At 36.1% G+C, this 20,256-nt stretch overlaps 2 protein-coding genes across 7 annotated transcripts in view; one reads left to right on the top strand and one right to left on the bottom strand.

Annotated features, from left to right (window-relative positions):
• The window catches only part of HEPACAM2 (HEPACAM family member 2), a 55,121-nt gene extending 50,610 nt beyond the window's left edge, over positions 1-4,511 (bottom strand). The window contains exon 1 of the mRNA XM_077123825.1: positions 4,055-4,511. The gene's annotated coding sequence lies outside the window, so the exon portion shown is untranslated. The remainder of the gene's footprint in view (positions 1-4,054) is intronic.
• A 188-nt stretch (positions 4,512-4,699) lies between these two features.
• The window catches only part of VPS50 (VPS50 subunit of EARP/GARPII complex), a 182,926-nt gene continuing 167,369 nt past the window's right edge, over positions 4,700-20,256 (top strand). For 2 of the 6 annotated variants that reach the window (XM_077123771.1, XM_077123730.1), the window contains exons 1-2: positions 4,700-4,858; positions 11,537-11,605. In XM_077123771.1, coding sequence (XP_076979886.1) covers positions 4,826-4,858; positions 11,537-11,605 — 102 coding nt within the window. In that variant the 5' untranslated portion in view covers positions 4,700-4,825. Of the gene's footprint in view, positions 4,859-5,783; positions 5,910-11,536; positions 11,622-20,256 lie in introns of those variants that run through there. The other 4 variants (XR_013160549.1, XM_077123741.1, XM_077123750.1 and 1 more) reach the window with 4 other exon arrangements.

Genomic DNA, 20,256 nt, shown 5'->3' with positions numbered 1-20,256 from the left:
ATTCTGTTTTCTGCTATTGTCTGATTAGGAAGTGCAGTCACATTTTATCTTCCTGATCAATCCAAGGTCACAGCTTTATTAAGGTTCGGGAAACTCCTCTGTTTGGGCCATCAGAAATATGCCCTTACTCTACTTCCTGCTAATGCTACTGCCCTGAATTGGATTAACTCACTTATTCTCAGCTCTGCCACTTCATTCTGCAAAAATTACAATCTGATATTCCTTTACCATCAAACTTTCCTTAAGATTTATTAGCATGGCCACCCCAACTTTCCACTAGTTTGCTCTGGCCTACTACGAGCAGCTCTCAGGTAAATGTGAAAAGTCCTAAATAAGAAAAATAAATCTTGGATTTTTAAAAGATGGAAATGAAATAACAATCTTCACCTTTAAAAAATGGTATTGCGTCGCTCTAGGTTTTTGTTTAACTTTCTTTTAGGAAGCTAAAAATGTACCATATGTATGGTTTGGTTATTTTATATAGTATTAGGGTAAGCTAAATTAAAACATATAGTTTATTGAGATAACAGTGCTGATGTATTTTACATGTTTTTGATATTATAGTTATAGCTGTTGAACTTTTAGAAGCCTGGACTGGCAATTTCTCCAGTTTAACAGAAACAAACTAAAATGTATGTGTATTAGAGTAAAACAAAGTTTAAAAATTTTCTTGTTTTCTCAGCATCAAATAGATAAAGAAAAATTCAGTTTCCAAAATTTGGCTGATAGAAAAAACAAATAAAATAAATAAAAATACATTTTTTTTGGTCTGAATAAAAGAATTTTTAGGGGGGGGGGTAATCTGCAACTTTGTGTACTGAGTATGTGAGGGAGGAAATTCTTCGTTTGGGTCTGTTTCCTAATCCTGGATCAAGCTCTAATAAAATGTGTGGCCTAAAATCCTTCTATGTATGAATTTTCTCATCTCTAAAGAATAGATCTGCCAGACTTTGAGTGACAGCGACACAAGATGGCAGCCACCACCAACTCGGATAATTTATGAAAACTGAATATACAGCCTTAAAATAGGATGTGGACCTAAATACCCAGAAGCACCCCACTTTGTAAGATTTGTAACAAAAATTAATATGAATGGAGTTAATAGTTCTAATGGAGTGGTGGACCCAAGAGCCATGTCAATGCTAGGAAAATGGCAGAATTCTTTTAGCATCAAAGTTGTCCTGCAACAGCTTCAGTGCCTAATGATGTATAAAGAAAATATGAAACTCTCTCCTGAGAGAGAGGAGAGGTCCTGAAGGACCCTGTTACAGCAATTAATCAAAAAGAAAAACCACAGACCCTCCCACCTCCATTTGATTCAAGCAATCTTCATTTTTATTTTCTACAGTAATAAATTTTCTATGTATGTCTTGTAGACTTCAAAGTACAAGAAAGGAAGCTCCCATTCAAAAGCATTTTATCTTAAGATACTGTAAATGACATTAATTTTTTTGTCCATTTGAAATATATAAAATGTGCTATAATAAATCAAACTCTCTGGTGTAACCACTATTCACATAGTTGAACTTCTTGGATCAAGAGAGTGTATTTAAATTGGTTTTCATCATAACAGTTAGGACACATCTAACCCAACTGTGAAAAGACACCACACAATCAACTTGCTGCTGATTACATGGCCTCGGGTTTCTGCCTTCTCCTTCTTCCTTCCATCTTCCTTTTTCCCTACAACAATCCTCCAGATTGGGCTGATTTATTAGAATAGATGTGAAGGTTTCAGGTCACAGTCTGTGGGACTATTGCTGGGTATATGTGGGTGCTTTGTCTGCAAACCCTGGTTTCTTTTTTTAAGTCTTAAATGACTACCCCCTTCCAAGCCTTCATCCTTTTCCCACTCTCCATTACAACCTTTGGCTGAAGAATACATTGTAATCTTCCCCACCCCCAACTCTGCAGGCCTCTGAAATAGGCCTTTGGTGATGAATTCTTTCAAGGATTTCCCTTTATCCACCCCCCCCCCCCAAACCCTTTATCAAGGGGTGCTGCTTCTTCCTTCTTCCTCCTGACATTCTTCCTGCACCACCACCACCCAATGCTTTCCATGACACTTCCTTACTTTGGCCAGAAGCCATCAGATAAGGTTGCAAGAGTCTCTGAACTCCCTCATTTAGTTTTGTAACTGTATTTCTTTGCTCTCCACCAGCCTGGGAAATGGAAATTGGGTCCTCAGAACTGCCATCCTCTGCTGTCATTGTCAGCTGACAATTTTTTTAGCTTAGGTTTTGATATGGTGAAAGAACAGTCACCAGGGTTACCCAGACCCAGCAGCTCTCAGAAACCTTGGTGGTTAAACTTGGAAAAAGGCCACATGAAGATACTTTAAAGCACACACAATCCCTCTGAATGAATTGCTTTCTTTCCTTGTAATTGTTTTTAAAAATTAAAGAAGTTTTAAACAGGGCTCTTATTTGGTCATCTTTGCAATCCATTTGAGTCTAGTTTGGAATCTGATAACTGGAACAAAAATAACTTTGAATTTGGTGCATACTTTGGTTTGGGGCTGCTGCCTCTTATGATCCTCAGAGGGATTAAGAAAGAACTTGGCTTGACTTTCTGATAAATTGCTGTGTTTTCCCACTTCTCTGTTCAGAACCACCAAATGCTAAAATGTGGATGCATACCTAAATAAAAGCAATTCATTGTGTCCTAAAGTTTTTTTTTTAATTTAGTATTTGTGTAAAACCGTGCTTTGAAGCAGTGGATAAAAAGCCTGAAAAGTGATTGAAGTTTCCATTAATCTTTTTCTAGGGAAAACCTTAGTTCTAAGAATTTAACACCCTGTAAATAAAGTTTTAACAGTATTCCACAGGCAGGCTTTTTATTGTCAGACCATTGCCTGATTTTAATATAATAAAAAAAAAATCAGTGTGTGTTACTGAGAAAAGAAAAAAAAGGATTTGAAATGCTACAGCTGTGCTACCTATAAGAATCACTGAAGATCTTAACCAACCAACCAACCCTAAAGAAAACCATCACCATCACCACCACAATAGCACACTCCTCAGGTGAATTTTTTTTTTTTTTTTTTTTTTTTTAAGAGAGAGGGAGGAAGGGAAGGAAAGACAGAGAGAAGGAAGGAAGGATGGAAGGAAGGAAGAAAGGGAAACATCTTTAAACATTTTCTTGTTTTATTGTATTTTGTTTGTTTGTTTTTTACATGGGCTGGGGCCGGGAATCGAACCGAGGTCCTCCGGCATGGCAGGCAAGCACTTTGCCCGCTGAGCCACCGCGGCCCGCCCTCCTCAGGTGAATTTTAATAGTCAGATTTTAGAGCTATAGGACTTGGCCCACCTCTAAGATAAGCTTTTCAACTAAATTGTTAACTCTTTGAGGAACAGAAACCATACCTTAATGATATAAAGTGCTTAGTATAGTGCTTGCCTTATCTCCAATACTCAAAAATGTTTGTTGAATTGGGTTTAATTTTATATGCTAATATGGTTGGCAGTCTCTTTCCTTTGATGCTTTTAAAGGCTTCTCAATAGTGACGATATTCACAGATTAAAAACAGTCTGGCAATTAAGATGAATTAGAGAGGGTACAGAATGAGCTATACAAGGATTGTCCTAAAGTGATCTGAATTTCTTTAAGAGGTTAGAAGTAATAGGGTCAGAGTAGCACATAGGTTAACACATAATTTCAAAAGGAATAGTAAATTACAACATTAGAAATATGCACAGGGTGGTTCTGTTGGAGCAGAGAATTCGATCAAATCATGACTAATACTTCTCAACACAACACACAAAATTCCTATTTTAAAAACATCTGGATAATCAGTATTTCAATTTCTGCTTGCACATCTGCAGTAATCTTAGGCAAGTTATTTAATTCTCTTAGCCTCAGTTTCCCCACTTGTAAAGTGGGAAAAATAGTACCAATCCTATTGGATGCTCGTGTGGATAAATGAAATAACGCATGTCAAGGTATTAACAGAATTCCCTACACCTTATAAACTTTCAATAAATGTTAGCCGCTGATTTTCTAGTACTCTCATAACTGAAACATTCTTTACTAAATTACGTCCCAAACAACTTACCTATTGCTTCCCCAATATAACGAAATTGCTAGAAGTTAAAAGGAGCACTTGAAAGTGACACGTGTATTTATTATCATTGTCATGTTTTTCGTCTTGACTTGTCCTCGCTCACACAGGTTGTAAAATGATAGGTCAAACTCCTTTGATTTTAGGGCTTTTTGCAAAGGATACCAAAATTGAGGAAGAGCAGCCCTAACTTTGGCCAGCAGCATACTGGCAACCCTGGACCACGTCTTTCCTCAGGTCAGCCCCGCGCCACCTGAAGAGTCCCTAATTCTCAGGTCACTTCTTTGTGAATGCCTTTCCTTGAGTTTCTATTCCTTCACGTCAGTGCCACGATCTCTCGGTCAGTCCCTCTAGACCAAGTGGGATCTCCTTCCTCACACTCCTTAGAGCGTCGTATCAGTCGGGTTTATTTGTACCCCTCAGAGCATGCGCTCTGCACATTGGTGCTGTCCAGAATAAATGCTTCTCGAGACAGGCGACCTTCGCGGTCACCCAGAGCAACAAGATTTACAGGCTTAACTGAAGGACCCGCTGACTTACTTTCTGGGAAATGTAGTACCTGACCTAGCTTTTTCCCTTCATTGTAGGTATCAGCGACCGCCGAAAGACTACAATTCCCAGCATTCCCAGGGCAGGAAAGGATGACCCGGGTCAGCGACTCCACGTGACAGCCCACTATGGCTTCCCAGTGTTCTAGCCGGCCATCGGGTCTTCCATCGGGATTTGTTAGTTCTTAGTGGTAGAGTATCCCCTCACGATTTCGACATGCAAAAAATAAAATCTCTTATGACCCGACAGGTAAGTTGTGGGGCTGGAGCAAAGGCCTTTTTACCTCCGCTGGGTGAGAAGAAACTGATACATTCTGTACTTGGGCCCGCGGCAGGCGTGGACTCATATTATAGGTGGCAGTTCAGGGGAACCCTGGAAAAAAACCTGAACCACCGGGATCGAAGCCCTACTTGAGCGGGCAGCCTCCCAGAAACATTTTTCAGGGTAGATCAATGAGGGGACTACAGTTTATCTTTGTCTCCCTCTTCCCCTTATGCTGTCTTCCAGTGACAGACCCAGATGCTCGGTAGGGGTCCCCGAACTAATGCTGACTGTCAGTGAGCAGGTGACTTGGATAGGGAGCTGGAGTGTGCAATAGAGATGACTTGGAAAGAGAGAGAAAGGTGGCTAATTTGAAAATAGGATTGGTCTCTTTGGGCAAGTACCCAAACCTTGTAGCTTAAGTTTCCCGATGTGAAAATGAGAATAATATTTTTGTTCATTTTTTCTCACAGTTCTTTTGTGAAGGTCATCGATAAGCTAATGTATGTAAAAGTTCTTTGTGAAATGCTGCGTTTTTATCATTGCTGTCCAAACAAAATAATCGTCTTAATTTAATTCATGATTAAAAGCTTTGGCTATTTTTTATCAAAAAATTTAGGAACTTCCTAATGTCCAGTTTCCTTCAAGCAAGAAGAAGGGCAGAGGTTTCCTTTTATGTACTTACTGACCATGGTTTGGTTTTAGGAACCCTTCATATTTCAACTTTAATGTTTCACTGGAATTGCTCATTCTTTGTTTTTTTAATAGAGAAACATAATGGGTTTTAGATCAATGTAGTTTTGTCAGCCTTGGAGAATGTAGAAGCAGTCTTTTAGTGAGGGTTTCATTTGTCAGTTTTTTTTGTTGATTAAATAAATAATACAAGTTCTAAATTCTTATTTGAGAATTCAGAACTTGAGAGATCTGAATAGATTATGAATTGTAAATTTCTGGTGAAACAATATGTACAAAGTCCTTGTGTGATTTATTTTACTCCTGTCAGATTATGTTGTTAATGTCATGAAAATAAAAATTTCAGGTTAGTAAAAAGATTTAAGTAAATGGGAATTTATTGAGTACTAGTGTTATGCTTCATACTATTTCTTACTTGGATATGAGTAAGTTTGGGTACTGCCCCATCCCATCGTAGCTCTGTTACCTTGGGCAAATCACCAAACTTTTTTGAGTTTCTATTTCCATAACCTTTAAAATAGGGGAGTCTGTTAGTGTTGTTTATATGGCATGATGGTGATATAGAGATAAGTAAAATAATTAACAGTTTCTAGGTCTTATTGATAAAGTTGTTGATCAAAAAGATCATCTTCATGGCTGTATTGGTGGTGGAAGAGTGAGAAAATTGGGAGCAGGCTGTTGTAGTAATTCAAGCAGTAGATAATTTCAGATCACCTCTGGTATTGCTTTGTTTTTTATTAAAATATAAGCATTTTTGTACATTTTTCCACAAGTACCCCTAAACTGCCTCTGGAATACTGAATTTGGATTTTTGTGCACCAGCTATGTTTTGTGCTCTCTCACATTTTTGCTTGCCATGCAGTTCAGTTCAGCATAGTCAACAATTGTCATTGTTGTATAGCACTTTTGGTTGGTTTATCATTTCTTGACCTTATTTTGTAAAAATGAGTGGAATTAAAAAAAAAAAAAGCCCAGATATCAATGATAAATAAGTTTGTCTCCTAAATGTAATGAAATTATTCTGAAAATGGTAACTATTAAGCTTAGCAGTTGTTTATTAGACTTAAGCAGATTAAATATGTATTTAGTTGAGATGGAAAAACTAAAGAATATGTGTGAAATGCTGGAACTATATTGTGTAAAAAGTGAGGTAAAATTGGGAATGTCACACACATTTTTAATTCATCCTAATTACATATAAGTTTATGGCTTGCCTTTCACATATTTGATCGTCAGTAATGACAGTTTCATGAATCTATGGGATATTAAAGCAGGGTGTTGTCTAGAGTTACATTGAGATTTTTAATTAGCACCGTTTAATTAAAACACTAAGTTGGTTTAAATACAGTATTATAAATAAATATACAGAGATGGTTCTTTTTTGTGAGGCTTCAGAATGTATTAATAATGTATTGAGATAGCATGGGCAAGTGTGAAATTATGTCCTAATGAAATTTAGATTATTTGGCTTCAGTTCTTCCAGGATTTTGCTCTGGAAAGCGTTGAGAAGGAGGGCTTTGCTAGCTCTTTTTATTTAGATGAGATCTAGTCTTTAGTCTTCTCCATTATGTTGACCTTGGTTCTTTCCATTCATTCAACAAATGTTTATTGAGCATTACGTGCCAAGTTTGGGAGATGCAGCATTGAACAGAACAGACAAGTGTTAAGGAAGACGTGACGATAAATGCTTTGGAAGAATAGGGAGTGCTTGGAATGGTTGGCAGTTTTGGGTCATTTATAATTTTAGGTTAAATGTGGGTTAACATTTGAGTAAAGACCTCACTCAAGTTGGTGATAAGTGAGGTCTGTGGCTATCTGACATCTGAAAAGGAATATTCTCAGTGGAAGGAAAAAAAAAAACAGAGGGCCTGAAACAGACACATATTTGAGAAATAGCATGTTTGAGGAACATTGTGGCTGGGAAGAAATGAATAAGGAAAAAAGTAGTAGAAAATGTGGTCAGAGAAGTGGGAGCAGGAAGCTAGATCAGATAGAACCTTGTAGACTGTAGCAAGGCCATCACTTCAGTTCTGAGTGAAGTGGAAAGCAGGGAGAGTGATGTGAACTGACATATATTTAGAAAGGTCATTCTGGCCAGTGTTTTAAGAATAGATTGAAGGAGAGAAAGAGCAAAATAGGACCAGTAGAAGTGTGTTGCAGTTGTACACCTGAGAAAGTGTGTGGGTGTTAATCAAGGTGATAGTGGTGGAGGTATGTGAAAAGAGGTTGAATTGTGGCTATATTGTAAAGGTAAAGTTGATAGGGTTACCTGATGGCTTCAGTTTGGGCTATTTGGGAAAGAGGTTCATCAGGAATGACTGCAAAGCTTTTGGCTGGAGCTTCTGCAGAATGAAATTGTCATTTACTGAGATAAGTAAGACAGAGGGAGGAACAGATTGGGGGAAAAGGAAGAGTCTTAGTCTTGTTAATCTGAGAGCCCCTTAGAGGGATAAAGTACTTTGTTGAATAAGTGAGTCTGAATTTCTAGAGAGAAATCCAAGCTAGAGATCAAAATTTGGGAGTTATAAATATATGCATGATATAAAAACTGATAAAGATCACCAGTGGAGTGAATGTAGCTCTATTAGAAAAAAGAGTTCAAGGTTGGAGCTTTTGAAAACTCACTGTTAAAAATGGAGACGTGGATCCGGCAAAGCAGATTGAGAAGGAACAGCCAGTGAGTTAAGAGGAAGCTTTAAGCATTCTGAATAGTACCTGGCTCATGCCAGATTATTAGTAATCATTCATTGAATAAATGTTAGATAAAGAGAGCAACCAAGAAGAGTGGGTCCTAAAAGCCAAATAAAGAATTTTAAACAGAAGAGAGTTATCAGCTGTGTTAAATGTTACAGGTCAGTTGACTGAACTGAAACGAGGGTTTGAGCCTTTGGATTGGGTAGCATGCCTGTCTTTGGTGACCTGTTGAGCAGCTTTGGTGAAGTGGTAGAAAGGAAAGCCTGATTAGGGTGGATTCAAGAGAAAACAGTAGGAGAGAGTTTTACTGAAGAGATAAGGGAAGAAAAGTCATTCAGTACTCCTTTTGATCAATAGGACATAGGTTGCTGGTTTTAAAAATGGAAATGGAGAATTCACGTACACATAACTGGAGGAATCCACAGTGTTGATGTGATTTGGTGAAGAAAATAAACTGAAAAGGCAGGTGTTACTTAGTTTGAATTTTATACATGTTTAAACTGGGGAAATTATCAAGGCAAAAGTCGAATACAAAAGAAAACCAAACAATGATTGATTCCAGTGAAAGTTTCAATTTAATAAAGACAGAGTGGTGCAGTTATAACCATGATTTCATAGTTTAGAGAGATGAAGATAAAATAAAAATGACTTAGTATTTGTTAATAGAAATGTATAAAATTGATACACAAAACTGTAAATATTTATGATCCTAAAATGCAGTTGAGTGTCAGATACTTGCTTTGAGACATTTATGTGGGTTTTCAGTTCTGTTTTGATAATATAAGCAGAAACACTGTGATGATGATGATCATGATCATCATATTGGTTACCACAAGAATGCTTGTGATGTGCCAAAAGTTGATTTTGGCTTCTCACGTACCTTATATCCTTTACTCTTGTGAGTTATCACTATCATTAGACTATGGTATATAGCTTACGTAACTTACCCAAGGTCTCTTGGGAGAGCTGGGGTACTAATCCAGCAGTCTACTCCAGGGCCTTTCTGGGAAGTACTCCACTGAGGTTTCAAATTTCTAATAATTATTTTGTGCATTTCGTGGAAAGCTGTCATGTTTTAGCAGTGAATTGTGGGCAATGAATAAATTGGAGATAAGGTCTTTTTCTAGATATTGATATATAATGTATTTACATTTCAGGCATTGATTTCTTTACTGAATAGTCTGGGAAAAGAAAAAACTCAACTGGTATATTCCCCCAAGGATTTCTATTAGACTGCTTGAACATATCTGTATGTTAAAAAGAAATTGTTTTTAAACATGGCAATTACCTTTTCAAAAGATACAATTTTAGGGGTGGTCATGATGATTTTGAATCAAAGTAATGAATGTTTTACTCATAAATACAGATTTTACATGTGTGCATTTATGTGTTTACATATGCATATATATGTGTGTGTGCGTATATAATGTGTATAGAAGTTGACATATATCCCTCATCCCAGCCTTACCTTCTTTACCACTTTTGTGATACCACTTTTGTGATACCACCTTTGTGGCTATTGGTGAGAAATTGAGACAAAGAATAACAAATGGCCCAAGAGTGGTTACGTATATATTTTTCCCCACTCATTGTATGACATATTAAACTTTACTGTGTGGTCCTTTTTTCAGCAAGCATTCCTGGAAGCTTCATTTTGAAATCAATCACATGTTCCCATTTGAACAGTGTTCTAATTGGTTGGAATTTGGAGCCTGACCAAAGACTACTTACCCAATCATTTCCTAATTTCTTTGTAGTTTAATTTCTTCCTGGAATTTTACTAGCCAGTGGGCTACAGAGGCAAGTAAGGCTTAGTATCTCCCTTCCTTTGGAACTTAAGGTCTGAGAGAGAAGGAGAAATATATTTAAAATTTAGAACTTTAGTACTTTGGCAGAGATGTATGGAAAACTGTTTCGAATACATTAACAATCATATAATTCACCTTGGATGCTCATTAAATTGCAGATTCTTGGTCCTAACCCAGACATACCTATTCGTTAGGTTGGGGTTGGACCCAGAAATCTTACTTTCATAAAAAAAGTTCCCCAGATGATGTTGATAGAGAACTTCCATGGGCCACCCCGAGAATTACCATGTTCTGTGAAATATAGGGATTTAGGAAGACTTCATAGAGGTGGTAATTCTGAAAGTGGAATATTGGTTTATAGAGGATAGTGTGTGTGTGTGTGTGTGTGTGTGTGTGTGTGTGTGTGTGTGTGTGTGTGTGTATGGGGGCTGAGGGGATGGATAGGGAGGGAGAAGGAAGGTATTGTGAAAGTAATGGAAGACGGGGGTGAGGCAGAGTACCTTGTCTTAAGGCATTGTAGATACGACTGATGGTATTTCATAATAGGAAAGATAAAATATATGTACCCGCAATTTTAAAATAAGGAAGTTATACTCTAAGTCTCAAATAACCTAAACATTCCATATACTTTGTTTACTAAGGAACCCAAAGAGCCACTAAACTTACATAGGGTACCTAAAGGACACTAGACTGTATCATAAATCTCTTCTAAAATTATTACGTTAGCTACTTTTGCCTAAAGACTACAGGGACTTTAGGCTTGAATAGCCTATTTTGAAAAATAGGCGTTTAAAGAAAATTTTTAATTGCTGAGTTCTTTCTGTCTTGATAATTTTCTCTTGTACAAAGTAGACTTTAAGAATTCCTCAGTTGATGTGATTATAGAAAGTACAGCATACCAAAGAACTAAAGAACAGGTAGAAAGCAATGCAACTTGAGATTTAAGTCTTAATTATGCAGCATGAATTGAATATTTGGGTTAGAAATAATCAGTTAAAATGAAAGGGTTAAATATATCTATTTAAGATATATTAAGCAATTAGCATTAATTAAAATCTTTAATTAGCTCAGATAGTATCTCTGAATCATAATACTATTGCTTGCACCCTTTTACATGGTTAATTTGGTAATGATTAATAGATATGTGCTCTTCTTGTATAGAATTATTTTGGTCACCTAAGGTTCATTAATTTGTTTTTAAATTGTGGTAAGTTAGACTTAGGGAGGTACCATATACATGTGTATGTATATAATACTCTTAAAAAAATACCAAAGTTACATTATTACTTGATTTACTAATAATACTATATATATATTAAATGACAGTCATTTTTACAGCATATGTTTGATATGTTTTGAACCAGGAAAATTTCTATTTTTAAAATAATGATTTTAAATCACAAACGTGTGCTTTATCCTTTTAAGGTTCTGCAGCACAATAAAAATTCTATTTATCTGATTTTTTTTTAAGGGTCTGAAAAGTCCTCAAGAGAGCCTCAATGATCTTGGTGCCATTGAGAGTCTCCGGGTTCCTGGAAAGGTATTGATCTACATGTGTGAGCCTGATTTTTCCCTTTCTTAAAGTATTATTGCCTTTGAATAATAATTGACTCACAGATGCTTTTGCAACCCATAGGCACATGATTGTTGTGATGAGCTAGGCAAATTTTTATAGTATGATAGGCTTGGGGCTTGTTTCTATTTTCATTACTCATTGAGATGCAGTGTGATTCATTATAGCAAAGCAGATAGTGCAAACTTGATAAATGTAGAGTTTATTATTCTATACAATTCTTAGCCTGAAAGCAGTTATTTATATTAGATTTATTGATTTATCTGCTTTAGCTTGGAGAAATAAAATGAGATAATAAATATTCACTGACTTTTTATGCTTTAGCACTGTGAGCCAAAATCATAATTGAGTATGTTTTTGTTGTGGAACAGAGATTTTGAATATAGCAGCTAGAATATAATCTATACTAAATTTAGATTTTAGTATTTTAGATTTAATCCCTTGATATTTATGTGAGCTTCTTGGTTTACAAATTTAATATATATTATTTGAATGCTATCTGGCTTCCCCTCAGAGTAATTATTATCCATTGTTAAATAAATGAATCTCTGCTGCTTCTCACCCTGGAGTGTTATATCACAGATCAAAGCCTGCATTTTTGAATGTCTGTTTTTGTGATTTTCAATTTGGACATCATATTTGAAACTACTGTTTTCTGTGTCTAGAATCTTTATAATTAGAGCAAGTTGTTTCGATTAACAATCACAAGACCTCTTATCACACCTCAGTGTCAGCTGCTTAAAAGAATGACTTCCCATTGCTTTGAGGTGCCTTACCCCCTAAAATGAATTTTGTATTTATTTTTTAGCTTTTACGTTGAGCAGACCCCAAAATATTGTCTAAACATGATAAAATTCAAACAACCGTTTTGTTTGACTGGTTCAGATAAAAACTGAAAGAGACATTTTGAAAAGTTTTATATTATGCCATCAAGGATTATTGATTGTGATAAAATTGGTAACTAAGATATAACCATAAATCCTAATTGATAGATTATTTTCTGTATTTCTTTAAGATAAAAGATTATTATGCATTATGAGTATGCCTTTAATTAGGTTGCATTGTATGTTTCAGAATCAATGTAAAATTGATTTTAAAAATACATGTATGTATTGTCTAGGAACTTTATGTTGCCCTTAAACCATGAGCGTTGAGTTATTTTTCCAGTTGTGGTAGGGTAGTAAATTTATTATGATTACATTACACCATCTTCTTACTTCTACTATCCCCATCAGTGACCAGTGGTGTGCACTTTTGAGATGGCCAACTGTGGCTAGATAGGCCAGTCGGGGATCGTGAGTTAGTCATGTAATTGATTTAGGTGAAGATTTAGCCTGGAGCATTGTTCTCATTGGCACATACTAAGAAACTGAATTAAATTGTAAAATAGTAAATAGTAAAATTAGTATCAATCCTCTAAGCGTCAGGTTAGCCTTACACTAAGAAAGTCACAGTTCTTTCTTGTACCTGTTTGTTTTCTCTGTGCTTTCTTGCACATTGCAAGTGTTAGTGTGTGCAGATTTGCTGCCTTTCACTCTGGGTAATTTTGACAGTGTAAGAATTATTGGGTCCAACCCGAGTTCGGTAAAACTCCAGACAAAGCTGAGTTATATGTGTCAAGTTTGCAGTCAATATTGAAATTACAGGTTAGGATTACAGTCATGTTCAAAAATACTCTACACAGCGTAGCTTGGTATAACTTTAATGGTGGATATTTCTCACAACTTATTTGTACTCCATAGTTAGGTTATACACATATTTTAAAAGATGATTTATTTTTATATAATTATTTAAAAGTTAGTGATAACTAATAATAAATAAATGATAAAAATGTAGCTGCTTCTTGATATCTTGAGATTTTATGACTTCAAAATAATCTGTAAGTTTTTTCAAATTTTTAAAGCATTTCAACAAAAAATGTAAAATGTTATTTTGAAGTGGTTATTTAAAAATAACATTTTCCTTTATTGAAAAAGTAATATATACTGTGGACAGAAAATAAGAAACAGAAAAGGCACCTGAAAAAGTCTTTAATCTTATCAACTCAGCATAATCAAGGTCAGCATTGCTATGTGTTGATCCTTCTGGTTTTTTTATATGCATATGCAACAAATTTATTGAGCATTTAGAATATGGAAGACATTCTTCTAGGTACTGGCAATACAGCAGTGGAATAGACAGAAATCATTTGTTGTCAGGGCCTGGAAATGCATATATGGACACTAGCAGTATATCAGTGAGGCCTGGGGAAGATGGATAGTAGACAAGATGATTACAAATTATGACACATACTGTGAAGGAAATAGGGTGATGAGATAAACTCTGTGAAGATGGAGGTACTTTTCCATGAAGTAGTCAACATAGGTCACTTCTTTTTTGTTAAAAAAGAAAACAATTGAATATGCCAGAAATTATTTTGAAGCTTGTTTTTGAAATCTGGTAGTATATTGCATCGAAAATGCTCCCAGTATATTACTAAGTTTAAAAAGCAAGCTACCAGGTTTGGTTCCCAGTGCCTGCCCATGTGGGGCAAAAAAAAAAGGAAGCTACATAGGGCAGTCCATGGTGGCTCAGCAGGCAAAGTTCTTGCCTGCCATGCCAGAGACCTGGGTTCGATTCCCGGTGCCTGCCCATACAAAAAAAAGGCTACATAAAGACAGAAAAAAATAATAATAATAAAAAAAAAAACTAAGAAAAAAGAATAAAAAGCAAGCTACAGACAGGGTGGGCCACGGTGGCTCAGCAGGCAAGAATGTTTGCCTACCATGCCAGAGGACCCGGGTTCGATTCCCAGTGCCTGCCCATGTAAAAAAAAAAAAAAAAGCAAGCTACATAATAGTTTGGTTTGGATAGATTTTTTTTTTTACATTAGTAGCAATTTATGTTATTTAATAGTAATATAAATGCTTTTATGGTGAAACTTTCAAATAGTAACTTCATTTAATAGCTCCGTCTTACACTTCTGTATAGATAGAATATAAAAAAGTCACCCTTGTTTTTCAGGAGTTGACTCACTTTTTCTTTTTTCTTTTTGTCGTAATGTCAAGTTTGAAACAAGGAAATTGAGATTTCAGGAGTTTTCAGTAGAGAAATAGGTGAGCTTGGGTTGTGTTATGTTTAAAAGTTCTAGTATGAAAGATAAGTAAGAGGAAAGTATTAGGATGGCATATATGAAATATCTGGGTTTTTTAGGCTAAAAAAGGTCTAATATTGGCAAATTTCATATGGTTCAACGTACTAGAAAAGGGAGGATAGTAAAGGTGAACTGCAAAAGACAGTGTAGGTGTGCCTGATAAGCCAAGAAATATTGTTTGTGTGCTTGAGAACCATGTAAATTCCAGGTGGGAGGAAACCTTAGGGATTCTCTGTTACAGCTTTCACACTTTATAGATATGACACTGTGCCCCATTTTAAGAGGGGATGTGGGGTGATATGAGTTAAATAATAATTCATATACTGTACGTTTGGGATTTTGGTGAACCAAATAGTATAGAAAATTAGAAAAAAGTGGGATTCTCTTCAAAGCTTGCTGGAGAAAGGACACTTTGAAATAGATTTCAATAATCTTATCATATATAGTTCAGAGTCCATATCAGTGGTACCCAAACTTGCTACATATTAGAAATACTAATGCCAAGATTGTACTCTATTTCAGTGAAATTACAGTGTTTGGAGTGGAGCCAGGCATGAATGTTTTTTTTTTTTTTTTTTTTTTTATCCTTTTGTGTCTGGTTTATTTCACTCAACATTATGTCTTCAAGGTTCATCCCTGCTGTCATGTGCTTCAGGACCTCATTTTTCTTACTGCTGCATAATATTCCATCATACGTATTTCCCACATTTTGTTTATCCACTCATCTGTTGATGGGCACTTGGATTGTTTCCATCTTTTCGCAATTGTGAATAATGCTACTATGAACATCAGTGTGCAAATATCTGTTTGTGTCACTGCTTTCAGCTCTTCTGAGTGTATACCGAGTACTGCTATTACTGGGTCATAGGGCAACTTGATATTTAGTTTTCTAAGGAACCGTTAAACTGTTTTCCATAGTGGCTGTACCATTATACATTCCCACCAGCAGTGAATAAGTGTTCCGATTCTCCACATCCTCTCCAACATTTGTAGTTTCCTGTTTGTTTAATAGCAGCCATTCTTATATGTGTGGGATGATATCTCACAGGAGTTCTGATCTGCACTTCTCTTATAACTAATGAAAATGAGCATTTCTTCATGTGCTTTTTAGCAATCTGCATTTGTTCTTTGGTAAAATGTCTATTCATATCTTTAATCAGTTTATAATTGGGTTGTTTATTCCTTTGTTGTTGAGTTGTATGATCTCTTTAGGTATGCAGGATATCAAACCTTTATCTGATATGTGATTTCCAAATATTTTCTCCCATTGTGTTGGCTGCCTCTTCACCTTTTTGACAAAGTCTTTTGAAGCACAGAAGCATTTGATTTTGAAGAGTTCCCATTTATCTATTTTGTTTTTTTTTAATTTTGTTCTTTGTGCTTTGGGTGTAAAGTTTAGGAAGCTACCTCCTATTACTAGGTTACTAGGTCTTAAACCTAGTAATTTCTTCTAGGACTAGTATTTTCTTCTAGGACTTTTTTTGGGACTGGCTTTTATATTTAGGTCTTCGATCCACTTTGAATTAATTTTTGTATAGGGTGTGAGGTAAGAGTCCTCTTTCATTCTTTTGGCTATAGATATCCACTTCTCTCATGCCCATTTATTGAAAAGACTATTTTGTCCCGGTTCAGTGGATTTTGGCCTCTTGTTGGAGATCAGTTGACCATAGATTTGGTGGTCTAGGTCCATACTTTCAATTTGATTCCATTGGTCAATACTTCCATTTTTGTGCTAGTACCATGCTGTTTTGACCACTGTGGCTTTGTAATAAGCTTTAAAAACAGGAAGTGTTAGTCCTCCCACTTGGTTCTTCTTTTTTAGGATATTTTAAACTATTTGAGGTCTCTTTCTCTTCCAGATGAATTTGATAACTAACATTTCCAAGTCTTCTAAATAGGTTGTTAGAAATTTGATTGGTCTTACTTTGAATCTGTTTATCAATTTGGGTGGAATCTACATCTTAGCTATGTTTAAATTTCCTATCCATGAGCAGGGAATGTCCTTCCATATATTTAGGTCTTTAATTTCTTTCAGCAATGTTTTGAAGTTTTATATATTCGCGTTCTTTACGTCCCTGGCTAAGTTTATTCCCAAATACTTGATTCTTTCAGTTGTTGTTTTGAATGGAATTTTTCCTTAAATATCTCCTCAGTTAGGTCATTGTTTTTGTGTAGAAACATTACTGATTTTTGCAATTAATCTTGTATCCATCTAGATTTCTCAGGATTTTCCTAGTATAGAATCATGTCATCTGCGAATATTGGGAGTTTTACTTCTACCTTTCTAATTTGGATGCCTTATTTTTAATTTGTCCTGCCTGATTGCTCTAGCTAGAAATTCTAGTACAAAGTTGAATAATAGTCATGACAGAGAGCATCCTTATGTCATTCCCTACCTAATGAAGTAGGCTTTCAGTCATTTCCTGTTGCGTGTGATGGGAGTTATGGGTTTTCATGTGTCCTTTATTATATCGAGGAAGTTGTCTTTGGTGCCTACTCTTTGAAGTGTTTTTATCAAAAAAGGATGCTGAATTTTGTCAAATAATTTTTCAGCATCCATCAAGATGATCACATGATTTTTCCCTTCTGATTTTTAAATTTGCTATATTACATTATTTGATTTTCTTGTGTTGAACCATCCTTACATTCCTGTTATAAACCCACTAGGTTGTGGTGGATAATTCTTTTAATGTGTCATTGGATTCAATTTGCTAGCATTTTGTTCACAATTTTTGCATCTATCTTCATTAGGGAGATTGGCCGGTAGTTTTCCTTTCTTGTACTATCTTTATCCAGTTTTGGTATTAGAGTGATATTAGCTTCATAAAATGAGTTTGTGTTCCTTTTTCCTCAAATTTTTGGAAGTATTTGAACAGGATTGGTGTTAGTTCTTTTTGGAATATTTGATAAAATTCACCTATGAAGCCATCTGGCCCTGAGCTTCTCTTTGTCAGAAGATTTTTGATGACTGATTGAATCTCTTTCAATTGGTTTGTGATTGGTTTGCTGAGATCTTCTATACTTCTCAAGAAAGTATAGATTGCTCATGTGTTTCTAGGAATTTGTCCATTTCTTATAAGTTGTCTAGTTTGTTGGTATATAGTTGTTCATAGTATCATTTTATAATTTTTAAAAAGTTTTTTTATTAATCAAAAAAAAGAAAAGAAATTAACACAACATTTAGAAATCATTCCATTCTACACATGCACTCAGTAATTCTTAGTATCATCACATAGATGTATGATCATCATTTCGTAGTACATTTGCATCGATTTAGGAAAAGAACTAGCAAAACAGCAGAAAATGATATAGAATGTTAATATAGAGAAGAGAATTAAAATAATAATACTAATAAAAATATATATATATATAAAAAAAGGAAAAAGAAAAAAACAAAAACAAAAGATACAAACAAACAAACAAACAAACAAACAAAAAACTATATTTCAGGTGCACCTTCATTCAGTGTTCCAACCTAGTTACATTACACTTAGGTATTATTGTGCTGTCCATTTTTGAGTTTTTGTATCTAGTCCTGTTGCACAGTCTGTATCCCTTCAGCTCCAATTACCCATTATCTTACCCTGTTTCTAACTCCTGCTGGTCTCTGTTACCAATGATATATTCCAAGCTGATTCTCGAATGTCGGTTCACATCAGTGAGACCATACAGTATTTGTCCTTTAGTTTTTGGCTAGACTCACTCAGCATAATGTTCTCTAGGTCCATCTATGTTATTACATGCTTCATAAGTTTAGTCTGTCTTAAAGATGCATAATATTCCATCGTAGGTATACGCCACAGTTTGTTTAGCCACTCGTCTGTTGATGGACATTTTGGCTGTTTCCATCTCTTTGCAATTGTAGATAATGCTGCTATAAACACTGGTGTGCAAATGTCCGTCTGTGTCTTTGCCCTTAAGTCCTTTGAGTAGATACCTAGCAGTGGTATTGCTGGGTCGTAATCCATTCTGCCAGTCTATGTCTTTTGATTGGGAAATTCAGTCCATTAACTTTTAGTGTTATTACTGTTTGGATAATATTTTCCTCTACCATTTTGGCTTTTGTATTATATATATCATATCTGATTTTCCTTCTTTCTACACTTTACTCCATACCTCTCTCTTCTGTCTTTGTATCTGACTCTAGTGCTCCCTTTAGTATTTCTTGCAGAGCTGGTCTCTTGGTCACAAATTCTCTCAGTGACTTTTTGTCTGAAAATGTTTTAATTTCTCCCTCATTTTTGAAGGACAATTTTGCTGGATATAGAAGTCTTGGTTGGCAGTTTTTCTCTTTTAGTAATTTAAATATATCATCCCACTGTCTTCTAGCTTCCATGATTTCTGCTGAGAAATCTACACGTAGTCTTATCGGGTTTCCCTTGTATGTGATGGATTGTTTTTCTCTTGCTGCTTTCAAGATCCTCTCTTTCTCTTTGACCTCTGACATTCTAACTAGTAAGTGTCTTGGAGAACGCCTATTTGGGTCTATTCTCTTTGGGGTGTGCTGCACTTCTTGGATCTGTAATTTTAGGTCTTTCATAAGAGTTGGGAAATTTTCAGTGATAATTTCTTCCGTTAGTTTTTCTCCTCCTTTTCCCTTCTCTTCTCCTTCTGGGACACCCACAACACGTATATTTGTGTGCTTCATATTGTCATTCAGTTCCCTGATCCCCTGCTCAAGTTTTTCCATTCTTTTCCCAATAGTTTCTGTTTCTTTTTGGAATTCAGATGTTCCATCCTCCAGTTTACTAATTGTAGCTTCTGTCTCTTTAGATCTACCATTGTAGGTATCCATTGTTTTTTCCATTTTTTCTTCTTGTCCTTCACTCCCATAAGTTCTGTGATTTGTTTTTTCAGATTTTCTATTTCTTCTTTTTGTTCAGCCCATGTCTTCTTCATGTCCTCCCTTAATTTATTGATTTGGTTTTTGAAGAGTTTTTCCATTTCTGTTCGTATATTCAGCATTAGTTGTCTCAGCTCCTGTATCTCATTTGCCCTATTGGTTTGTTCCTTTGACTGGGCCATGTCTTCAATTTTCCGAGCGTCATCCATTATTTTCTGCTGGTGTCTGGGCATTTGATCAGATTTCCCTGGGTGTGGGACCCGACTGGTTGAAAGGTTTTTCTGTGAAATCTCTGGGCTCTGTTTTTCTTTTCCTGCCCAGTAGGTGGCGCTTGTCTGTCTGCGGGTCCCACCAGTAAAAGATGCTGTGGCTCCTTTAACTTGCCAATCCGAATCTCGCAGTCGGCCCTGGAAACCGCGCATGGAGGGGGGGTCGCCGGCCGCCGCGGCTTGGGGGAGTGCCGGTCCAAATTGCCCAGCTGGCCCGAGATGCCAAGCGTGGCGGGAGGGCCCCACTATCTAACGTTCCCAGTCAGACCGGGGAGCCACGTGCGTGGAGGGGACCCCAGTCGCCAGCCGCCCCGGCCGGGAAAACGCGCGCCCCTCGGGTATCTCACCGCAGCGGATTCTCCCTGCCTGTTCA

The sequence above is a fragment of the Tamandua tetradactyla genome, chromosome 1 (assembly GCF_023851605.1).
Source record: "Tamandua tetradactyla isolate mTamTet1 chromosome 1, mTamTet1.pri, whole genome shotgun sequence".
NCBI classification, from domain to species: domain Eukaryota; kingdom Metazoa; phylum Chordata; class Mammalia; order Pilosa; family Myrmecophagidae; genus Tamandua; species Tamandua tetradactyla.
This window is presented reverse-complemented; position numbering and strand designations above follow the sequence as displayed.